Here is a 21587-nt window from a genome sequence, read left to right on the forward strand (position 1 = left end):
ATGTTTGCAGGAATGAAAAAGTCTAAGAATATTTCAACTTCATATGATGATGTCATACTTAAAGAGTATTAGATCACATAACATTTTACAAACAGGTTTCATAGATCTTTGGTTTTGTATGAGGTATTTGCTGAATTTCATTTTGCAAGTTTCTTCCACTACATTGCTGTATGAATATCTTAATATTTGTCAAATTTATGTTTCCCTTTTTTCCATCTCTTTTTCAGACAAGAAGCAGTACTGACATACTTTCTTCCTGTTCCCCTTAAATGAAATTCAATTTATGTATGGGAGGATCCCATATAAAAAACTATGGCATAGAAATAGTCAATAACTATAGATAAAAACCTCTCCTGCTACTGTATCATATAACAAAATTAAATTGCAATGCTGCCAATCTAGTTCCTTATTACCTTGAAAAAGCTTGGGGGAAAAAAAAGTATGGCCTACTGTATTATTAAACTTGTCTCGGCTATAAAAATTGAACTTGCCAAAAGAGATGACATTAATAATATAATCTTGAACAATTATAAAAAAGTTACAGCTCCTTGCAGATAAATTCTCTTCCCATCAACTATGTGTGAGAGTGTACTGTGCACACACAACTGTTCTCAAACTGAATTGTTCCTTTCTGTTCACTAGGAGTTACAAAGGAGGACTTCTGTCAGCTCGCTGTGTATCTTTTTTGTGATATTTTCTAACACTTGAAATATGTCTTACTTAGAATGTTTTGGATTAGAAACTGAGTAGACTTAAAGGAGTAATATTCATTCAACTGTTTTAGCAAAATACATCTTTGCTGGGGTTCCATAGCCTCTGGCTATCACAAGGCAAGGATTAACAATTAAAATGCAATTCCCTTTGCTTGTAAAGAATTATCTAATATAAGGAAAGTAATCTTAAAACAAGCTTATACTAAACGTTGAGTACATATTCTCTACTGTTTTCAGTAATATGACCATATTAGGACTTTTTTTTTTTTTTTTTTTTTGAGACGGAGTTTCACACTTGTTGCCCAGGCTGGAGTGGAATGGCACGATCTTGGCTCACCACAACCTCTGCCGCCCAGGTTCAGGCAATCCTCCTGCCTCCAGCCTCCCCAGTAGCTGGGATTACAGGCATGCGCCACCATACTCGGCTAATTTTGTATTTTTAGTAGAGACGGGCTTTCTCCATGTTGGTCAGGCTGGTCTTCAACTCCCGACCTCAGGTGATCCACCCGCCTCAGCCTCCCAAAGAGCTGGGATTACAGGCGTGAGCCACTATGCCGGGTTTTTTTGAGACAGAGTTTCACTCTTGTTGCCCAGGCTGGAGTGCAGTGGTATGATATCAGCTCACTGCAACCTCTGCCTCCCAGGTTCAAGCGACTATCCTACCTCAGCCTCGCAAGTAGCTGGGATTACAGGCATGCGCCACCACCCACGGTTAATTTTGTATTTTTAGTAGAGACAGCGGTTCTCCATGTTGGTCAGGTTGGTCTCGAACTCCTGACCTCAAGTGATCCGCCCGCCTCTGCCTCCCAAAGTGCTGGGATTACAGGCATGAGCCACCACGCCCAGCCTTTTTTTTTTTTTTTTTTTTTGAGATGGAGTTTCGCTTTGTTGCCCAGGCTGGAGTGCAGTGGCATGATTAGGCTCACTGCAACCACCGCCTCCTCAGTTCAAGCGACTCTCCTGCCTCAGCCTCACCAGTAGCTGGTATTACATGCACGCGCTACCACACCTGGCTGATTTTTGCATTTTTAGTAGAGACAGGTCTTCACCATGTTGGCTAGGCTGGTCTCGAACTCCTGACCTCAGGTGATCCACTCACCTCAGCCTCCCCAAGAGCTGGGATTACAGGTGTGAGCCACTACACCCAGCCTAGGTTATTTCTTTTATCAAATCCTTAGTTACTTCTGAAGTGTTTTATTAAAGAGCTTAGCCTAATGAAGGTATTTTTTCCAAAAACTTTCCTAAAAATTTTTTTCATTACCATACAAACTAAATCCTTTAGTCAGTAATGATATAAAATCACTCACTGCTTAGATATAATCATGCTCTCAGAAGTAACAATTCAGAAACTGAATTTAAAATGAAAATAAAGGCCGAGCCTATAATCCCAGCACTTTGGGAGCCTGAGGCAGGTGGATCACCTGAGGCCAGGAGTTCAAGACCAGCCTGGCCAACATGGCAAAACCCCATCTCTACTAAAAATACAAAAATTAGCCAGGCATGGCGGCGCATACCCATAATACTAGCTTCTTGGGAGGCTGACTGCTTGTACCCAGGAGGCTGAAGTTGCAGTGAGCTGAGATCACTCCACTGCACTCCAGTCTGGGCGACAGAGCAAGACCCTGTCTCAAAACAAAAACAAAAACAAAAACAAAAAACAGCATGGATGGATCTCAAGAGGACCATGGTGAGTGGAAAAAAGCCATCTGAAAGGTCATATGCTATACGATTCCATTTCTATAACACTCTCAAAGTGGCAAAATTAGGGAGATGAAAAACAGATTAGTGGTTGCCAAGGGTTAGAAAAGGTAGTAAGGAAGGGTGGTTGAGTGTGACTGTAAAGGAATAGTACATTTCCTGAGAAAGAAACAACAAAAAAAGAAGTTTTTCAAAAAAAATTGTAAAAAAAAATTGTAAAAGGTAGGAGGCAGCACAAGGGAGATCTTCACGATGATGGAGCAGTTCTGTATCTTAATTGTGTTGGTGGTTAAATCAGTCTATACATGATCAAAATGACACAGAATACACACATTCCTTGTACTAATGTTAATTTCCTTGTTTTGATATGGTGCCAGAGTTATGTAAGATGTAATAACTGGGGGAAAGTAGGTGAAGGGTACGTGGGACCTCTCTGTATTATCTTTGCCACTTCCTGTTAACCTATAATTATTTCAGATAAAGAGTTTAAAATAAATACATAAAGCTTATATATATATAAATTTTTTAAAAAATAGTTTGTAACTGGATCTAACAATGAATTAAGAAACGTTGTTAAGGCTGCAGCGGTTCACATATGTAATCCCAACACTTTGGGAGGCCAAGGTAGGAGGATTGCTTGAACCCAGTAGTTCAAGACCAGCCTGGGCAACATGGCAAGACACCATTTCTACAAAACAGAAAACAAAACAAAAAAACAGAAAAAAATTAGCCGGTTGTGGTGGCATGGGCCTATAGTCCCAGCTACTTGGGAGGCTGGGGTGGGAGGATCACCTGAGCCCCAGAAGGTCATCAAAGCTGAGGTGAGCTGTGATCACACCATGACACTCCAGCCTGGATGACAGAGTGAAACTCTGTCTCAAAAAAAAAGAAAAAAAAGAAAAGAAAAGAGAAGAGAAGAGAAAAGAAGAGAGGCAGGAAGGCAAAAAGGAAGGAAGGGAGGGAGGGAGGGAGGGAAGGAAGGGAAGGAAGGAAAGAAGGTAGGTTGGTTGTTGAACTGCGTCTCTATTTTAAAAGCCTGGGGAATTAAAAAAAAAAAAAAAAAAAAACACTGGCACAGGAGCTTAAATACTGAAATTCTTGTCTCCACCACACTAATATTATAATTATTTTAGCGATCCTGAGGCACAATCTTTTTCATTTCTAGAATAATACAGTTCTTTTTGTGCCTGTTTTCCAAGTTTGTTAGGCTAAAGGAGATAAAAACATCTGCAAAATGCTGAAGTAGGCCGGACGCGGTGGCTCACGCCTGTAATCCCAACACTTTGGGAGGCCGAGGTGGATGGATCGCCTGAGGTCAGGAGTAGAGACCAGCCTGACCAGCATGGTGAAACCCCGTCGCTACTAAAAATACAAAAATTAGCCAGGAATGGTGGTGGGCGCCTGTAATCCCAACTACTTGGGAAGCTGAGGCAGGAGAATCACTTGAACCCAGGAGGCAGAGGTTGCAGTGAGCCAAGATCACACCATTGTACTCCAGCCTAGGCAACAGAGCGAGACTCTGTCTCAAAAACAAAACAAAGCTGAAGTATACACAAGTAGTAGTTGAGGATAAAGCAAAGCAACATGCCCTTTCAAATCAGAAAGACTTCAGTTCAAAACCACACTTCCACTCTGGACTGGCTCTGTGCTCTTGAGCAAGTAACTTAATCTCACAAAGTCTGTTTGCTCATCTGTAAAACAGGAATGATAATACAATTTGACTAACATATTTCAGAGGGCCGGACCCTGTGATAATTTTAAATAAATACTGTTAACCCATTCACTAAATATTTTTTCCAATAAAATTTTTAACTACCATAGAAACTATTTAATCAAAACTCTTCTGAGGGCCAGGTGCAGTAGCTCACACCTGTAATCCCAACACTTTGGGAGGATGAGGCAAGAGGATCACCTGAAGCCAGGATCACTCAAGACCAGCCTGGGCAACAAAGCAAAACCCCATCTCTACAAAAAATACAAAACAAAAATTAATCAACTATGCTGGCGCACACTTTGTTGTCCCAGCTACTGGGGAGGCTGAAGCAGGAGGATCACCTGAGCTCAGGATTTCAAGGCTGTAGGGAGCTATAATCGCGCCACTCTACTTCCAGCCTGGGTGACACCATGACATGCCATCTCCAAATTAACAAACAAATTCTTCTCAGAAGAAAGGTACAGATATCACTTCCTCCCCCAGAGAGAGTACAGAAGTTTCAACCAATCGCCTATCAATTTGCCTTTTCTAAAAGTCAGCCTCTTTAACAGGGGTTGCTGATTATTGAATCATTTACTTCACAGGCCAAGTCTCACAACAACAAACATCAGTAGATGACCCAAGCCCCTTGGTTTGCAATGATGACTTCTTACATTAACAAAACTCTTAGCTAGGCTTTACAAATCTTACAGCCTCATAAAAAATTTTCATTGATGTTTATGATGGTTAAGTTTAACCTACATATTACAAGTGGTACAATACTTAGTTGATAAGATTACGTTCTTTTGATTTTACTTTCTCCATTTACCTCATTCATTTTTTTAGTGTAAAAAAAGGGCCAGGCACAGTGACTCACACCTGTAATCCTAGCACCTTGGGAGGCCAAGGCAGGCAGATCACGAGGTCAAGAGATGGAGACCATCCTGGCCAACATGGTGAAACCCTGTCTCTACTAAAAATACAAAAATTAGCTGGGCGTGGTGGCGCATGCCTGTAATCCCAGCTACTTGGGAGGCTGAGGCAGGAGAATCGCTTGAACCCAGGAGGCAGAGGTTGCAGTGAGCTGTGATCACGCCACTGCATTCTAGCCCAGCAACAGAACAAGACTCAAAAAAAAAAAGTAAGTTTCCTATATAATGACTATTCGAAAGGCAAAAATAGAACTATTATTTCATCAAAGTTTTTGTGTTATGCCAAATACAACTGATGTTCAGACAATGAAAAGTGACTTAACTACCTCACTTATCCAGTGGTCGCTGGCTTGGCAATCTTCACTATCCAGAATACAACAATGAACTTGGAACTGAAACCCAGGAACTTACAAAGGTGCCCTTGAGTCCTCACTCAGAGTATGTTTACTCTTATTGAAGCAGAATTCCAACTTTAAAATTTTATAACCTTTAATCAGTTCCTGGTTTAAACAAATCAGCCATTTAAAAAAAAAACTTTGGGGACAGAAAAACAGGTAAATTTGATTATGGACTGGACTTTAGATAGGTTAGGGAATTATTAGGGAATTACATCAATTCTATTATGCTAATAATAATATTGTGGTTATGCAGTCTTGATCTTATTTTTTAGAGAGGCATACTGAAGTATTCAGGGATAAATGTCATGATGTCTTTAATTATTCTTAAATATTTCAGAAAAAATGAAGTAAATATGGCAAAACATTAGTTGTTCAACCAAAGTTTTGAGAATATGAATGTTTATTATATCATTTACTCTACTTTCCTGTGTGTCTTACATTTTTCATATTAAAAAAGAAATAATGGGCTGGGCACGGTGGTTCACGCCTATAATCCCAGCACTTTGGGAGGCCAAGGCAGGCGGACCACTTGAGGTCAGGAGTTTGAGACCAGCCTGGCCAACATGGTGAAACCCCTTCTCTACTAAAAATACAAAAATTAGCCGGGCGTGGTAGCAGGCGCCTGTAATCCCAGTTACTCAGGAGGCTGAGCAGGAGAATTGCTTGAGCCCGTAAGGCAGAGGTTGCAGTGAGCCAAGATTACGCCACTGCACTCCAGCCTGAGCGACAGAACAAAACTCTGTCTCAAAAAAAGAAGAAAAGGGGAAGGGAAGGGGGAAGGTAAGGGAAGGGAAAGAAAAGACTGTTTTTTAATTCCATGATGAAGACTGCTGGTCTGATTTCGTAACCCACAGTAGGTCAGAAGCTGCAAGTGGAGAGGGAGAGGAGCTGCAATGAGGCATGTTGAGAGTTGCAAGGAATGCAAATTGATAGCCTGACAGTAAGAGAACAGACATCAAGACTATGCTGTAAGGCCAAGGTGGGCAGATCACCTGAGATCAGGAGTTCAAGACCAGCCTGGCCAACATGGTGAAACCTCATCTCTACAAAAATACAAAAATTAGCTGGGCATGATGGCAGGTGCCTGTAATCCCAGCTACTGGAGAGGCAGGAGAATTGCTTGAACCTGGGAGGCAGAGGTTGCAGTGAGCCGAGATCGCACCACTGCACTCCAACCTGGGCGACAGGGAGAGACGCCATCTCAAAAAAAAAAAAAAAAAAAGGCTACACTGTATATAAAATGCAAACATAAGAAGTCAACGGTCTGGAGTGCTTAAACTATGAGCTATCCATGGCTATCCCTGGAAGCATCTTAGCATTATGAAACTATAATTAACAGAGACTGAGGTTCACATGTTGCTTTTTATTACTGTCTAACCATAGTACTTCATCTTATACAAAAATAATGTTACTAAAAGTTGAAAAGAAAAAAATTACATGTAACAGCAGAACTCTACAACTACTAATATACATGTATAATCTTGGCCAATATTTCCAAATGTCTATTTCAAATAAACAACTCTGGATATACTGCTTTTGGATTTATTTAAAAAATGACCATTTTCCAAGCTCTTACTTATCACATAAAGGGGAACAAGGAATGTGTAGAATGTAATTAATGAACTCCTTCCTTATTGGAAGGTAACCTATTTTTCTCTTTTACACACAGCACTGCAGTGAACACCACTCTGCATACAATTTTTTCTCTCTTTTGGATTACTGACTTAGGATAGTATCACAGAAATGAGATTAGTGGGTCAAAGGGTATGAATATATTACCAAGCTGCATTCCATTCCATACTCCACCAATATACCACAAAAGTATACTCATTTCATGACAACTTTATCTTAGGCATCGGTTAAACTTATATTTTAGTGATTCAAAAGTTGTGAAATAGCACCTAATTTTAAAATGCTAAGTAAAACAATTAACAGAATAATGCAACATTTGTCCATATGCTCCTTCAGCATTTACTTTTGTATGACTTTTCCTAAGTCACTGAACTTTCTAAGACTTTTGTTTGTACATCTCCAAAAAAACAAGACTGCATCAGTTTCACTAGCACTCAGGGCAATGAAAACTGAAGAAAAAGGAACTATTTCTCACACATGAGATTGGCAAAATTTCAACACTGACAGGTTTCAGTGACAGATTACAGAGACTGGGCAGTCGGGTATATTGCTGTGGGTGTGTGCATCTGAAACTAACCTGACAGTGTCTATTAAAATTATAGGCCGGGCGCAGTGGCTCACGCCTGTAATCCCAGCACTTTGGGACGCCGAGGCAGGCAGGTCACGAGGTCAAGAGATCCAGACCATCCTGGCCAACATGGTGAAACCCTGTCTCTACTAAAAATACAAAAATTAGCTGGGCATGTTGGCGCATGCCTGCAGTCCCAGCTACTCAGGAGGCTGAGGCAGGAGAATCACTTGAACCTGGGAGACGGAGGTCACAGTGACCCGAGATCACGCCACTGCACTCCAGCCTGATGACAGAGCGAGACTCCATCTCAAAAAAGATAAATAAAATAAAATTGTAAGTGTACATACTCCTTAACCCAGAAATCCAACTTTTAAGACTATCCTATAAAAAAAAGGGCAACAATAAGAAAGAACATATGTTTATTACAGGATGGTTTATAATGACAAACCAGAAAACTAGAACCACCTAAATGCCCATCAATACGGGAATGGTTGAATAAATAGCAGCACATCCACGCCATGGAAAATTAAGCAGGAATTGCAGCCAGTGTATTAATTTAGAACAATATTCATGGTATACTGATATGTAAGAAAGCAAGGTGCTAGGTGATGATCACATTATAACTCTTTTTTAATTTTTAAAGGAAAAACTCTATGTATTATAAGCACTTATGTTTGTCACTGTAAAGGCACAGAAGACCTTTCTCATACAGCAAACTAATAACAATAACTTCTTCAGATGAGGGAAGGATAAATTATTCCTCTATATTATTTGACTTATTACTGTTTGCTCATTGTAATTTTAAAATTCCCATAGATAGCAGGGATTTTTTTAAAGGAAAATTCTACTAGATATCTCTTAATTTCTAGTTAACTCTCAAAGCACACAATTCTATGAAGTGAGGTGAACAAAGGTCACAGAATCTTTAATGAATGGTTAAATGATGTTCAATGGCCACAAGAGTATGTAATATAGTTTTGTAAGGTTTACAGCAAACATAGTTAATATTTCTTTTTTTTTTTTTTTTTTTTTTTTTTTTTTGAGACAGAGTCTCACTCTGTCACCCAGGCTGGAGTGCAGTAGCACATTCTTGGCTCACTGCAGCCTCTGCCTCTCAGGTTCAAATGATTTGCCTGCCTCAGCCTCCCGAGTAGCTGGGATTACAGGTGTGCACCACCATGCCTGGCTAATTTCTGTATTTTTAGTAGAGATGGGGTTTCACCATGTTGGCCAGGCTGGTTTCGAACTCCTGACCTCAAGTGATCCACCCACCTCAGCCTCCCCAAGTGCTGGGATTACAGGCGTGAGCCACCACGCCCGGCCTAATACTTTTTAAAATGTTAACACAAAGGAGTAAGCAGGGAAAAAAAAAAATTAACTCATGTTAAATACCTCAGCACCACTATCCCCAAATTCTGGATGAACAAAACACTGTATTATTCAAATCACTGAGCTCTGCAAACAATTCCACCAAACGTGTGTGAGAATGTACAGTGAACTCTTCTCCCACTCACTCCTAGATTCATTCTAGTAAACAGCAACAACCACAAAGAAAAGGATTCCTATGAGTACTCGAAGAGCAAGAATCTTATTAATCTCAATTTCCTAACTGAAACAGGAGACCAGGTGCGGTGACTCATGCCTGTAATCCCAGCACTTTAGGAGGCCAAGGCAGGTGGATCCCTTGAGCCCAGGAGTAAGAGACCAGTCTGGGCAACATGGTAAAACCATCTCTACAAAAAATAAAAACATCAGCTGGGTGTGGTGGCACACATCTGTAATCCCAGCTACTTGCGAGGCTGAGGCAGGAGGACTGCTTGAGCCTGGAAGGTAGAGGCTGCAGTGAGCTGTGATCACCCCACCCCACTCCAGCCCAGGAGACAGAGCAAGACTCTGTCTCAGAGAGGGGAAAAAAAAAAAAAACATAGGAAAAATTACTAAAGAGCATTCTAGCTAGTCTCCTCTCTAAGAAAGATCTTCTGATCAAGAAGGAAAGACATTTTAGGAGGGACAGGCCCATCCTTTCAATTTATCTAGCTAAGCTTAACATTTTATTCAATGTGAGTTACATTTCTTAAACTTTGGCCCTTATGACTGGAGCTATTCGAACTTTTTTTTTTTTTTGAGACGTAGTCTCACTCTGTCGCCCAAGCTGGAGTGCAGTGCTGCGATATCAGCTCACTGCAACCTCCGCCTCCCGGGTTCAAGCAATTCTCCTGCCTCAGCCTCCCAGGTAGCTGGGACTACAGGCATGCGCCACCATGCCCAGCTAATTTTTGTAGTTTTAGTAGAGATGGGGTTTCACCATATTGCCCAGGCTGGTCTCAAACTCCAGACCTTGTGATCTGCCCGCCTTGGCCTCCCAAAGTGCTGGGATTACAGGTGTGAGCCACCACACCCGGCCTCACACAAACTTCAAAAGGACACATCATCAATGTTCCCAGGGGAGTGACAAGAACTTAAACACTCATGAGTAAGAGCAATGTTCACAGGTATGCCCAGCTTAGTGGGAATGTCATCATCCAAATCAGTCACTAGCCACCACAGTAAGGTGTGCTTTTCAAACATTATCATCGCTTTTGAAATTAGCCAAAAAAAAAAAAAATCAAATCTTAAACATTGTTCAATTCAATAATTCAAGTCTCATTTTTAAACATACCATGTCTACAATCTTCATCAGCTTGCACATAATTTTTCTGCAAAACAAAAATACAAGATAAAATTAAGCATTTCAAGAGCTGCTTTTAACAGAGATGTTGTCAAAGGGAAACTTGGCTTTGTTTCAAAGTTTAATCATTAATGTTGTAAACTTACTATTCACAGAGCAAAGCTAACACATGTGCCCTCTGAGGATTACAGGGCACTCTACTAATAAACGTCACAGTATACTTCCTAGTCCATGGACCCCCACTCCTACTTCTCACCTTCTCTAACCCTAACTCATCAACACTTCCCTCCCCGCCAAAAGCTTTACTGAGAAAACTGAAGCCACAAGAAGAGAATTTTCATAGACTGTCACCACCATGTCTCCCCACTTCCCAGCATACACTCTGTCTTCCTTCTACCTGTTAACAGACATACTACCGTGCTCCTTTCTAAAGTCAACCTACGCCTGTGCAGATCAACTCAGCCGCCTACGCGGGTACGGCACTCCAGCAAGCCTCCTCGACTTGTCCTACATCATTAATTTTTTGCTTTTGATTGGTTCATTTCTATACAGAAATACAGTTATTTCTCCCATCTAAAAAAATATTTCCCTTGACTTTATCTCTCCCACTAGCTACCATTCCTTTTTCCTTTTCCTTTTCCTTTCTCTTTTTTTTCTCTTTAGTGTCTCTTCATGGCAAAACTCCTCAAGAGTTGTCTATGTTGATGTATTTCAATTCCTTCCCCCAATTCTCTCCTAAGCCCTCCTTTTAAGCAGACTTTCACCCACTACTCCAAGGAAGCCACTCTCAAGAGATCACCAGTGACCTCCACTGCATCCATGTGGACCCACATGATTCACATGTGCCCACTCAGACACATTCTCACGGCTTTCTTGGCAGCTGCTGACACTACTCCACATTTCCTCACTTGGACACACTTCCTTCCTTCACGCAGCTACCAGGACTCCTTCCTCTCACACTTTCCCCTTTCCTCAGGGTTGCTCTTTAGGTTGCTTTGCTGGTTGTTGCTCTGCTCCCCAACCTCTTGACACTGCAGCAGCCCAAGACTCGGCCCTCAGTCCTCGCCTCTTCTCTATGATGCTCATTTTCCCTTGGTGATTCTACGCTGGCTCAAGACATCATATAGCACTTCTGTCCCACAGTCTTCAATGAATCTCTCTCCCAAATTCCATACGTGCATATCTGACTGCTTACTCAGCATCTTCAGCTGGGTATCTGAATGACATCTCAAACTCAGTACGTCCAAAACTGAACTCCCACCTTCCCCCACAAAACCTCCTCCCCAGCTGTAGCCTTCTAACCTCAGTTGAAGGAAACATCATTCTTCCAATTGCTCAGACAAAAAGTATCGAGGTAAGTAACTGCGACTACTCCCCCTCATTCCCTGCATTCAATATATTAGGAAACCTGATTGCTTCTATTTTCAATGTATAAACCAAAACCTAGTTACTTCTCACTATCTCCACTGCTACCATTTTGATCTGAGCCACTCTGGCCTGGATTATTCTAATAGTCTCCAATCTAGTCTCCTTGCATCAACGCTTATCCCTTTACACTTTATTCTCAGCACAAAAGTCAAACAATTCCTGTTAAATTAGATCACGCCACTCCTCGCCCAAAGCCCTGCAATAGCTCCCCAACTCACAGAGAATAAAAACCAAAGTCTTTACCACGAGCCAGTGGGCCCCACAGGCTTTAGTCCTCCCACCTCTCCACCGCGTGCACTCTACTCTGGCCACACTAACTCCTAGCTGCTACTCAAGCACAGCAGGCATGCTTCTGCTGCTAGGTCTGTTTCCATTGCCTGCAATGCTCTTCCTCCAGTTTTACACATGGCTCACCCCCTTGCCTCTGGTTATCTCCTTCTCAATGAGGCCTGCCTTGACCACTCTATTTAAAATTGTAACCACATCTCTAACCCCAATATTCCCAATCTCCCCTGCCCTGTTCTCCTTTTTTCATGCGGTTACTACCTTTTAACAATCTATGGTGGGGTTTTTTTTTTTGGTTTTTGTTTTTTGTTGTTTTTTTTTTTTTAAGACGGAGTCTCGGAGTCTCGCCCTGTTGCCCAGGCTGGAGGGCAGTGGTGCAACCTCGGCTCACTGCAACCTCTGCCTCCTGGGTTCAAGCGATTCTCCTGGCTCAACCTCCTGAGTAGCTGGGATTATAGGCACGCGCTACCACGCCTGGCTAATTTTTGTATTTTTAGTAGAGACAGGGTTTCACCATGTTGGTTAGGCCAACTCAAACTCCTGACCTCATGATCCACCTGCCTTGGCCGCCCAAAGTGCTGGGATTACAGGTGTGAGCCACCATGCCCAGCCAGTGTTTATTTTTTATAATGTTTATTGTTTATTTTCTGTTCCCCTACTAGAAAAAGTATCATAAAGAAGAGACTTTTCTTTCTCTTTCATCAATATATATAACAAGAACCTAGAACAGTGTCTAGTACACAGTACATAATAAATACTTGTTGAGTGAGTGCATAATCCAAAATGCCCTAAAGTAGTACAGTTTTCAAGGTTCAAAAACATAGTTACCTTGCCATCAAATATATTCAGCAATCACCAGCCACTTCACTCACAACTCTTTGGCCCAGAATTAGCTATTTGTATCGTCACCCCTCGATGAAAAAGGCCATTTTACATAGTTCAGCATTGGCTTATTGACAGTGTTTACTCACCAGTTGCAAAAATGAGGCAATTCTGTAGAGAAGACTCTCGATTTTGATGCGTTCTATTTCCAATGGACAAGGCCCTGTGAAGTCTGCCATGGAGTACTGGCCAAGAGAAAGAAGGGCCTCTGTGCAGTGCTTGAGGGCCATTTCATAGTCCTGCCTCTTAAGTGATTCACATGCTTGTTCACATGACTTTTCAGCTCTTCTGTCTTCCATGACTCAGGGACAAAAATCCTACAGACAGGGAGAAAGAACAAGAGAAGGTTTTTAAAACTTATTAACTATAAATTCTAGCCCCATTCCTATCTCAGCTGGCTTAATTATCTATCTGAATACTCTCAGCTAGCCTTTTGATCAAGGTCACAGCTAAGCAGCAACTATTGATGCTACAAAATCTATACTTCTCTTTGATATTTTATGAAGTCTTTACTAAGATTCAAGCAAAATGTCAATCATAAGCCAGGATCATACCAACAATATAACAAATTTATAAATGAGGCAAATTTAGAAATGAAACATGACTGTGAATACCGCAAAGTATACAACAAACCATAAAGGATCCCCTTTCTTAACCAAAGGGACAGAAACGTTTCATATCTAAATCTCCAAATTTCAGTTTCCTAATTTCAGTCTCACAGTTCTGTGACCATGATTGCAAAAAACCAAAATCTATACCATGCAGGATTATTTCCCACCAATTAAAAAACTGGTTGGAACTGTTTGAACTGTCCATTAATTCAATTCAACAAACATTTCTCGAGGGCCAGGCCCTGTGCTAGCAGCAATGAATGCAAAGACAGGGCATGTCATCTCTGCTTTCAAGAAACTCAGATTCTAGCAAGACAGGCAAAGCACAAATGAACAATTACAAAAAAGACTTATTCCATCTGCCTAAAGGCATGAGCTGATTGCAAAAGGTGAACAGGAGTTCACCATACAGATGATAGGGAGAGCAAATGCGAGCTTTTCAGAGAGAAGAGTTCAAGTGAAATCACCAAGGGGAGAAAATATACAGCCTAAACTCAAGGTACATCAGAGGAGTAAGAGAAGCTATGAATGACCTCAAATGCCACAACAAGAAGCAAGGGTTTTATTCCACAGGCAATGGAACACGATGAAATTTTTTAAATAAGGAAGGAATCTATCAAACATAAGTCCTACCAGTTCTATAAAGAACTGGTTAGAAATAGAAGAAATCACAGCTTGCCACAGGGGAAGAAATGGCAAACATTGCCATTAGTAAGAGATCACTAAAATAGTCCAAGTAAGAAATAGCAGGAGTTTACACGTTGTTTCTCCCTAGCTATAACACTCATGGCAGGAGTGGAAAACTTGGACACAGAAGACCGACATCCTTTGACCTGACATTCACAATACTGCTCCAAACAGTCACTCTTGCTGACCATCTCTGTCAAACTTACAGATTGCTTTCCGTGCCTGCATCCACCTTCTCTCTCTCCTGCTCCTCCCTACCTTCCACCTTAACCGCTGGCCTTACAGTACTTCTTTGTCCCTTCCGCCTGCCTCCAGCCTACATATATGTTCTCTGCCAGCCTTCTCGGCTTTGATAATGACACATGGGCCCTGCCCTCTCCTCGCTGTGCTGTAACCATCTGCTGCCAATAAACTGCAGTGCAAGATGAGGGGAGAAAAGTCATTGATGGGCAGCCCATAGAGAGCAGCAGGAGGCAAGATGACAGACATCTGAAGAGGTCTAAGCCCCTTCAGCTTTTGAGATTCTTGGTCTACCAAAACAGTAGAAATAGCTAGGGAATGAGATAAGGAAGAGTTCAAAAAGGACTTCAACAGTATTTGTCAGCATTTGTTCAATATTGGGGATTTACACATGTGGTACAATATAACATTCCCTACTTTTCTCAGTTTGGAATTTTTAATTTTAACACTTTTTTTTGAGACAGGGTCTCACTCTGTTACCTAGGCTCGAGTAGAGTGGCACAATCACTGCTCACTGCAGCCTCGACTTGCCAGGCTCAAGCAATCCTTCTAACTCAGCATCTCGAGTAGCTGGGACTACAGGTATGCACCACCATGTCCCGCTAAATCGTTATTTTATTTTATTTTTGTATTGACAGGGTCGCCCTATGTTGCCCAGCCTGGTCTCAAAACTCCTGGGCTCAAGCTGTCCTCCCGCTTCAGCCAACCAAAGTGCTAGGATTACAGGTGTGAGCCACTGCACCAAGCCTAAACTAACACTTTTAATATAAAAAAAAAAGAAATCTAATTGTGTTATTAAGATAACCCCCCCCCCAAAAAAAGAGTACTGTATCCTTGGTCTTTTACATGGTTTCCCTTTAAACTTCCTCAGCTTTCCTTCAGGGAGGCTGTAATTCCCAGTTTAGTTTAAGGGTAAGGGGATTTAAATAAGACACAGTTGGTATGTATGCCTGTTACACAAACATACATTGATGTGGGTGAAATCAATTGTTCAACAAAAGTCAAAAATAATTTCTGTATCACTACAGCAATGTTGCCCATTAGACAAAGAGTGGCATTACAAAATTACTAACTCATGATATAGTCCAGATATAAAATATCAACACTATTAACATTTTGGGCTCAATAATTTTTTGCTGTGGGCCATTCTGTGCATTGTAGGTTATTGAGCAGTCATTATCCCTAGTCCTGACCAGCAGATGCCAGTAGCACGTCCCCTGACTTGTGACAACCAAATATGTCTCCAGTAAATGTCTGGAGAAGGCAAAATCAGCTCTAGTTGAGAACTACTAATATAGACAAGCATACACTGCTTGCCAGATAACAGCAACACAAGATTCATAAAGTCCATGGATACCAGAGGCCCTAGAATTAGCAAATCTTCCCTACAGAACTCCCAGCCCACATCCAGACCAATAATACAAAAAGAAGTCGTAAGAAAACAAAGCTAATAATGCACCAGCTGAAATCTTTCTTAGGAATGAGTATAGCACAGTGATCCAGAGCACAGACTGGGAACCAGAATTCACCAGCTGCACCACTCTCCAGCTGCATATCCTGGGGCAAGTGGCTTTACATGGATTATTTCAACTTGCTCACCTCTAAACTGGGAAGACAACTAATACCTACCTCCTAGGGTTACTGCAAGGATTAAGTGAAATAATACCTATAAAGTACTTAAAAGAATGCCTGGGACATAAGTGCTCAATAAGCGTTAGCTATTATAATGTCTCTAAAATTCCTTATTTTCACTTTATATGAAGTTTTTTGTTGTTGTTGTTGCTGTTTTTTGTTTTTGTTTTTTTTTTTTAAGAGACAGAGTCTCGCTGTGCAGCCCATGCTGGGAGTGTAGTCGTGCAATCATAGCTCCTGCTGCCACACACTTGGGAATCATCCTCCTGCCTTGGCCTCCCAAAAAGCTGGGACTACAAGTGCATGCCACCACAACCGGCTAATTTTTTTTTTATTTTTTTGTAGAGACAGGGTCTCAATGTGTGGCCTAGCCTAGTCTTAAACTCTTGGCCTCAAAAGATCATCCCAACTTGGCCTCCCAAATGCTGGGATTACAGGCGTGAGCCACTGTACCCAGCCTACATAAAGCTGAAATCACTTTACTGATCTCAACATACAATACAGTATAGACAATGAAGTATTATTCTATGTAATTACTTTACCTACTTGACAGAGGATTTTCACCTATTTTCTCCATCTCAATACACCGGTAATGATTATGCAAAGAATAGCCATTGGAGAAAAAAGTATATCTGCAAGTCACTGACAAGGACTAGCTAAACCCTAAATCTGGCTATGAGGGATGATCACAAAGATTAATATCAACAATGATTCCCAAACATATTAGCCAGGGAGAGCTCGGTAACATTAATATGTAAGTAGAGATTAAGGGCAGAACTATGAATTTCAGGAGCTTTGAGAGGAAATGACTCAATTTACGACCCTTCCTCAGAAGTGGATATCTACCCCAATTACCTTTGTTAATCAGGGCCTGATGACTAGTTTCCAAGATCTACCTGAATCACAGTAGGGTCACTTAGCTGTAGTGTGGAACTCAATACAACGCATGCTCCGTTCAGCTGTTTTGTCGAGCTTTTCAGAAAACAGCATGACCTTACTGCACCCACTCCTTCTGAAGAAGCTAAAGTGGTTTATCAAGCATAAAAGCAAAACTATCTGTCAAAGTCAAAATGAGAAAACATCTCAGGCCATGCTAAAATGGACTATGGATAATACGCAGTGAGAGATCTAGAAGTACTTCTAAATGAGGCCAGCTCCCAGATACACTTCAAGAGTGTAGCTGACACCCCTGCCTAGGACACATCGATACATCTGTATCTATTGTATGTGATCCTGCTACCTGAACGTAACAGCCAGATCCAAGGGCAGATACTGACTAAGTGGGGCCGGGCACGGTGGCTCACGCCTGTAATCCCAGCACTTTGGGAGGCCGAGGCAAGCGGATCATGAGGTCAGGAGATCGAGCCCATCCTGGCTAACATGGTGAAACCCCATCTCTACTAAAAATACAAAAAAAAAAAAAAAAATTAGCCTGGCGTGGTTGCGGGCGCCTGTAGTCCCAGCTACTCGGGAGGCTGAGGAAGGAGAATGGCGTGAACCCGGGAGGCAGAGCTTGCAGTGAGCCGAGATCGCGCCACTGCACTCCAGCCTGGGCAACAGAGCGAGACTCCGTTTCAAAAAAGAAAAAAAGAAGATACTAAGTTGGGTCTCTAAGGATTTTTCCCACAGGGACAGAGTGGCCCAGGGAATGGAAGTCGCTGGAGCTGAGTCACATTAAGCACATTAAGCACACCAATGTAGGAAGAAGCATCACATTCGCCCATTGCTGAGGTCCGCCCCATCTGTCTTGACTCTTTCTCTTCCTGTTAAAAATTATCCAAACTTGGCCGGGCGTGGTGGCTCACGCCTGTAATCCCAGCACTTTGGGAGGCTGAGGCGGACAGATCACCTGAGCTCAGGAGTTTGAGACCATCCTGGCTAACAAAGTGAAACCCCGTCTCTATTAAAAATACAAAAAATTAGCCGGATGTGGTAGCACATGCCTGTAGTCCCAGCTACTCGGGAGGCTGAGGCAGGAGAATCGCTTGAACCCAGGAGGCGAAGGTTGCAGTGAGCTGAGATTGCACCATTGCACTCCAGCCTGGGCGACAGAGCAAGACTCCCTCTCAAAGAAAAAAAAATTATCCAAACTTTTATCAAAGGAACATAAAACACTAATTTCCTTTAAACTCCTATCCCTGTGAGAAACACTGACTTGGAGGATGTGACTTCACAAGCAAGAAAGCTGAAATCAGAAACCAGGACTCTAATCCAAATCCACTAACTCCTCTGATCTGTTGCTGACCTATAAAAAGAGACTAATACCATGCAATGAACGTTAGTTGTTCTGCCACCAAATACCCATTCCCTTCCCTGGTAATAAAAGCCCACAATTTCCCTTCGAGAATTCACCTCTCCCCATCTCTCAGACCATGTGGTTCCTGAAGAGCTAACTCCACCAGGGATGCGGGGTGGCATGTGACACTAACTGGCCAATCCGAGCCTCACAGCCCTGAACACAGGGATTGGCTCAGGGTAGGCCATATGACCCTGTAAGAGCCAATGAGACACCATGAGACTCACTGAGGCTTCTGGGAAAGAAACTGAAGCTCCTTTCAGCTGAATCTAAATTCTGAGAAACTACAGGGGGTTGAATATATCGCAGCCATTTTTCTTACAGTGTCAGCAACTGAAGTCTATACAGGAAAAGGCAGAGCTGATTCACAGGGAGAAACTAAGTCCTGATGACATCACCTGACCCCTGAATCCAGCTCTGGCTAGCTGTGCCTGGACTTCGAAGTTAGGTAAGCCAAGAAACTTTTTTCCAGCTTAAGTCAGTTTAGGTTGATATTTCAGGCAGTTGGAACCAAGACAGTCTTAATTTAGATAATCTGATCAGTACCAAATGAACTGATAATTGTCTTGTAAAATAGTGTATACACGATTATTAATAACAATGATCATGTTATTTATTACTAATAACAGTAAGTGTAAAGAGAAAAAATAAGTGAGCATGGGAGACAAATGGCTTAGTGTGATATATGATTCTTCTGTGTCTTAAAAATATAAGCCTAGCTTTCCATGCCCATAGTGCTCATGCAAACATGGTGAACGTTGCTAAAACCCGCCGGACTTTCTGTAAGAAGTGTGGCAAGCACCAACCCCACAAAGCGACACAGTACAAGGGCAAGGATTCTCTGTATGCCCAGGGAAAGCAGCGTTATGATACGAAACAGAGTGGCTATGGTGGGCAAACTAAGCCGATCTTCCAGAAAAAGGCTAAAACTACAAAGAAGACTGTGCTAAGACTTGAGTGCGTTGAGCCCAAACAGATCTAAGAGAATGCTGGCTATGAAAAAGATGCAAGCATTTTGAACTGGAAGGAGATAAGAAGAGAAAGGGTCAAGTGATCCAGTTCTATGTGTCATCTTTTATTATGAAGACAATAAAATCTTGAGTTTATGTTAAAAAAAATTACATATATATATAAGCCCAAAGCATTTGTTTTAACAACTTATAAAGTTACTTCAGTAATAACAAGAAGCTTTTACCGAAGGTTCATTGTGTGCCAGATGTTTAAAAGATTATATGTACGTAATCTAATTTAATCCTCACAATGACCCTATAAAATAGATATTAGAATTGTTATTATCATTCCCATTCACAGATGAGGAAACTGAAGCACAGAGTTAACTTATCCAGTTACACTGTAAACGACAGAGGCAGGATTCAAATCCAGGCAGCCCGACAACTCCTACTTTTACCACGACACTGATTCTGAGCCCACAAGCAACTAAGGTTCTAATGCTATTCCAACAGATTAAAAACCCAAAGTCCAGCACTCCCAAAAGCACCAAATGTGACAGTAAAATATCACCTTTTAATTCTGAAACAGGGTTAACATAGTTCTGCATTATAAAAAGTATGTCTGTGTTAGTAACCGCAATGTTAGTGATTACCATTTTAAAAAATGTAAAACACACACACACCCCTAAGCCAATTATCTCCTTGGTTAAGCAAAAATCCTAAGTGTCCCAAGACAAAGGAGTGTATTAATTAGCACCATCTTTCCATAAAATGGTAACATTTGCATCCTTCCACAAAAGTCAACTTTCAGACAGTGTCCCATCCCTAACTTACTTTTTGCCACTTTTATAAAACAGAAACTTGTTCTAAAATTGATTCATCTTAGCACAATCTGACAAAAGAGCAAAATCGATAAATTTTATCAAAATTAAACATTTTTGTACCATGAAAAAGACACTGTTAAAAGAATAAAAGACAAGTTAGAGACTGGGAGAAATTCTGTGCAAATCACTTATTTGAAAAAGGATTCAGATCTGAACATATAAAGAACTCCCTGACGGGCGTGGTGGCTCACACCTGTAATCCCAGCACTTTGGGAGGCTGAGGCGAGTGAATCACAAGGTCAAGCGATCAAGACCATCCTGGCCAACACGGTGAAACCCCATCTTTCCTAAAAATACAAAAATTATCTGGGTGTGGTGGCATGCACCTGTAGTCCCAGCTACTCGGGAGGCTGAGGCAGGAGATCGCTTGAACACAGGAGGCGGAGGTTGCAGTGAGCCGAGATCGCACCACTGCACTCCAGCCTAGCGACAGGGTGAGACTCCACCTCAAAAAAAAAAAGAAAAAAGAAAAAAAAAAAGAACTCCCAACAGTCAACAATAAGAAAACTAACCAAATAAAAACTGAGCAACAGATTTCAACAGATACTCCCAAACAGGATATAATGATAACAAATAAGCACATAAAAGATGTTCAGTGTTATTAGCCATTAGGGAAATGCAAACTAAAGCCATGATTAGATTCCACTACATACCTATTAGAATGGCTAAATTAAAAATATTGATAACACCAAGGGATGTACAGTAACTGGAACCCTCATACATGGCTAGTAGGAATATAAAATGATTTAGCCACTCTGCAAAAAGGGTTTGCAGCTTCTTATAAAATCAAATACGCACACTACACTATATGACCCAGCAATCCCCTTCGCCCCTCAGATACCACAGAGAAATGAAAACTATGTTCACACAAAGATCTGAACACAAATGTTCATAACAGTTCTATTCATAATTGCTAAAAGTGGAAACAAGTCAAACGTCCTTTAATGAGTGAATAAACAGACCTCTTTGTGATATAAAACTACTCAGCAACAAAAAGGAACAAGTATTCAATATATGCAATAACTTGAATTAATCTCAAAAACATTATGCCACATAAAAGACCCCAGTCTCAAAAGCTGACATACTGTATGATTCCATTTATACAATCTTATTCTCAAAAATATAAAACTATAAAAATGAAGAACAGATCAGTGGTTGTGAGCAGGTATGGGGTGGGTAGGGGTAACTATAAAAGAATAGCATGAGGGAGTTTTTAGGGTGATGACACTGCCCTGTATCCTGATTGTGGTGATGGTTGCACAAACTATACATGTGTTAAATTAGTAAAACTGTATAGCAAAAAACATCAATTTTACTATATGCTAATTTTTATAAAACTGTAAGAATTATTTTTAAAATATGACCTAAATGTCACATTTGACTTTTT

General features: G+C 41.3%; 1 protein-coding gene and 1 pseudogene across 31 annotated transcripts in view; one reads left to right on the forward strand and one right to left on the reverse strand.

Annotated features, from left to right (window-relative positions):
- HELZ (helicase with zinc finger) overlaps positions 1 to 21587 on the reverse strand; it is a 167437-nt gene that overhangs the window by 127094 nt on the left and 18756 nt on the right. For 27 of the 31 annotated variants that reach the window (XM_054670615.2, XM_063799209.1, XM_063799200.1 and 24 more), the window contains 2 exons: positions 12990 to 13217; positions 10297 to 10333 (listed from right to left, as the gene is read on the reverse strand). In XM_054670615.2, the coding sequence (XP_054526590.1) occupies positions 10297 to 10333; positions 12990 to 13199 (247 nt within the window). In that variant the 5' untranslated portion in view covers positions 13200 to 13217. The remainder of the gene's footprint in view (positions 1 to 10296; positions 10334 to 12989; positions 13218 to 21587) is intronic. The other 4 variants (XM_063799214.1, XM_063799211.1, XM_063799212.1 and 1 more) reach the window with 1 other exon arrangement.
- LOC104002972 (large ribosomal subunit protein eL42-like) lies at positions 18725 to 19547 on the forward strand (annotated as a pseudogene).

Source organism: Pan troglodytes, chromosome 19 (genome assembly GCF_028858775.2).
Source record: "Pan troglodytes isolate AG18354 chromosome 19, NHGRI_mPanTro3-v2.0_pri, whole genome shotgun sequence".
Classification (NCBI taxonomy): Eukaryota; Metazoa; Chordata; class Mammalia; order Primates; family Hominidae; genus Pan; species Pan troglodytes.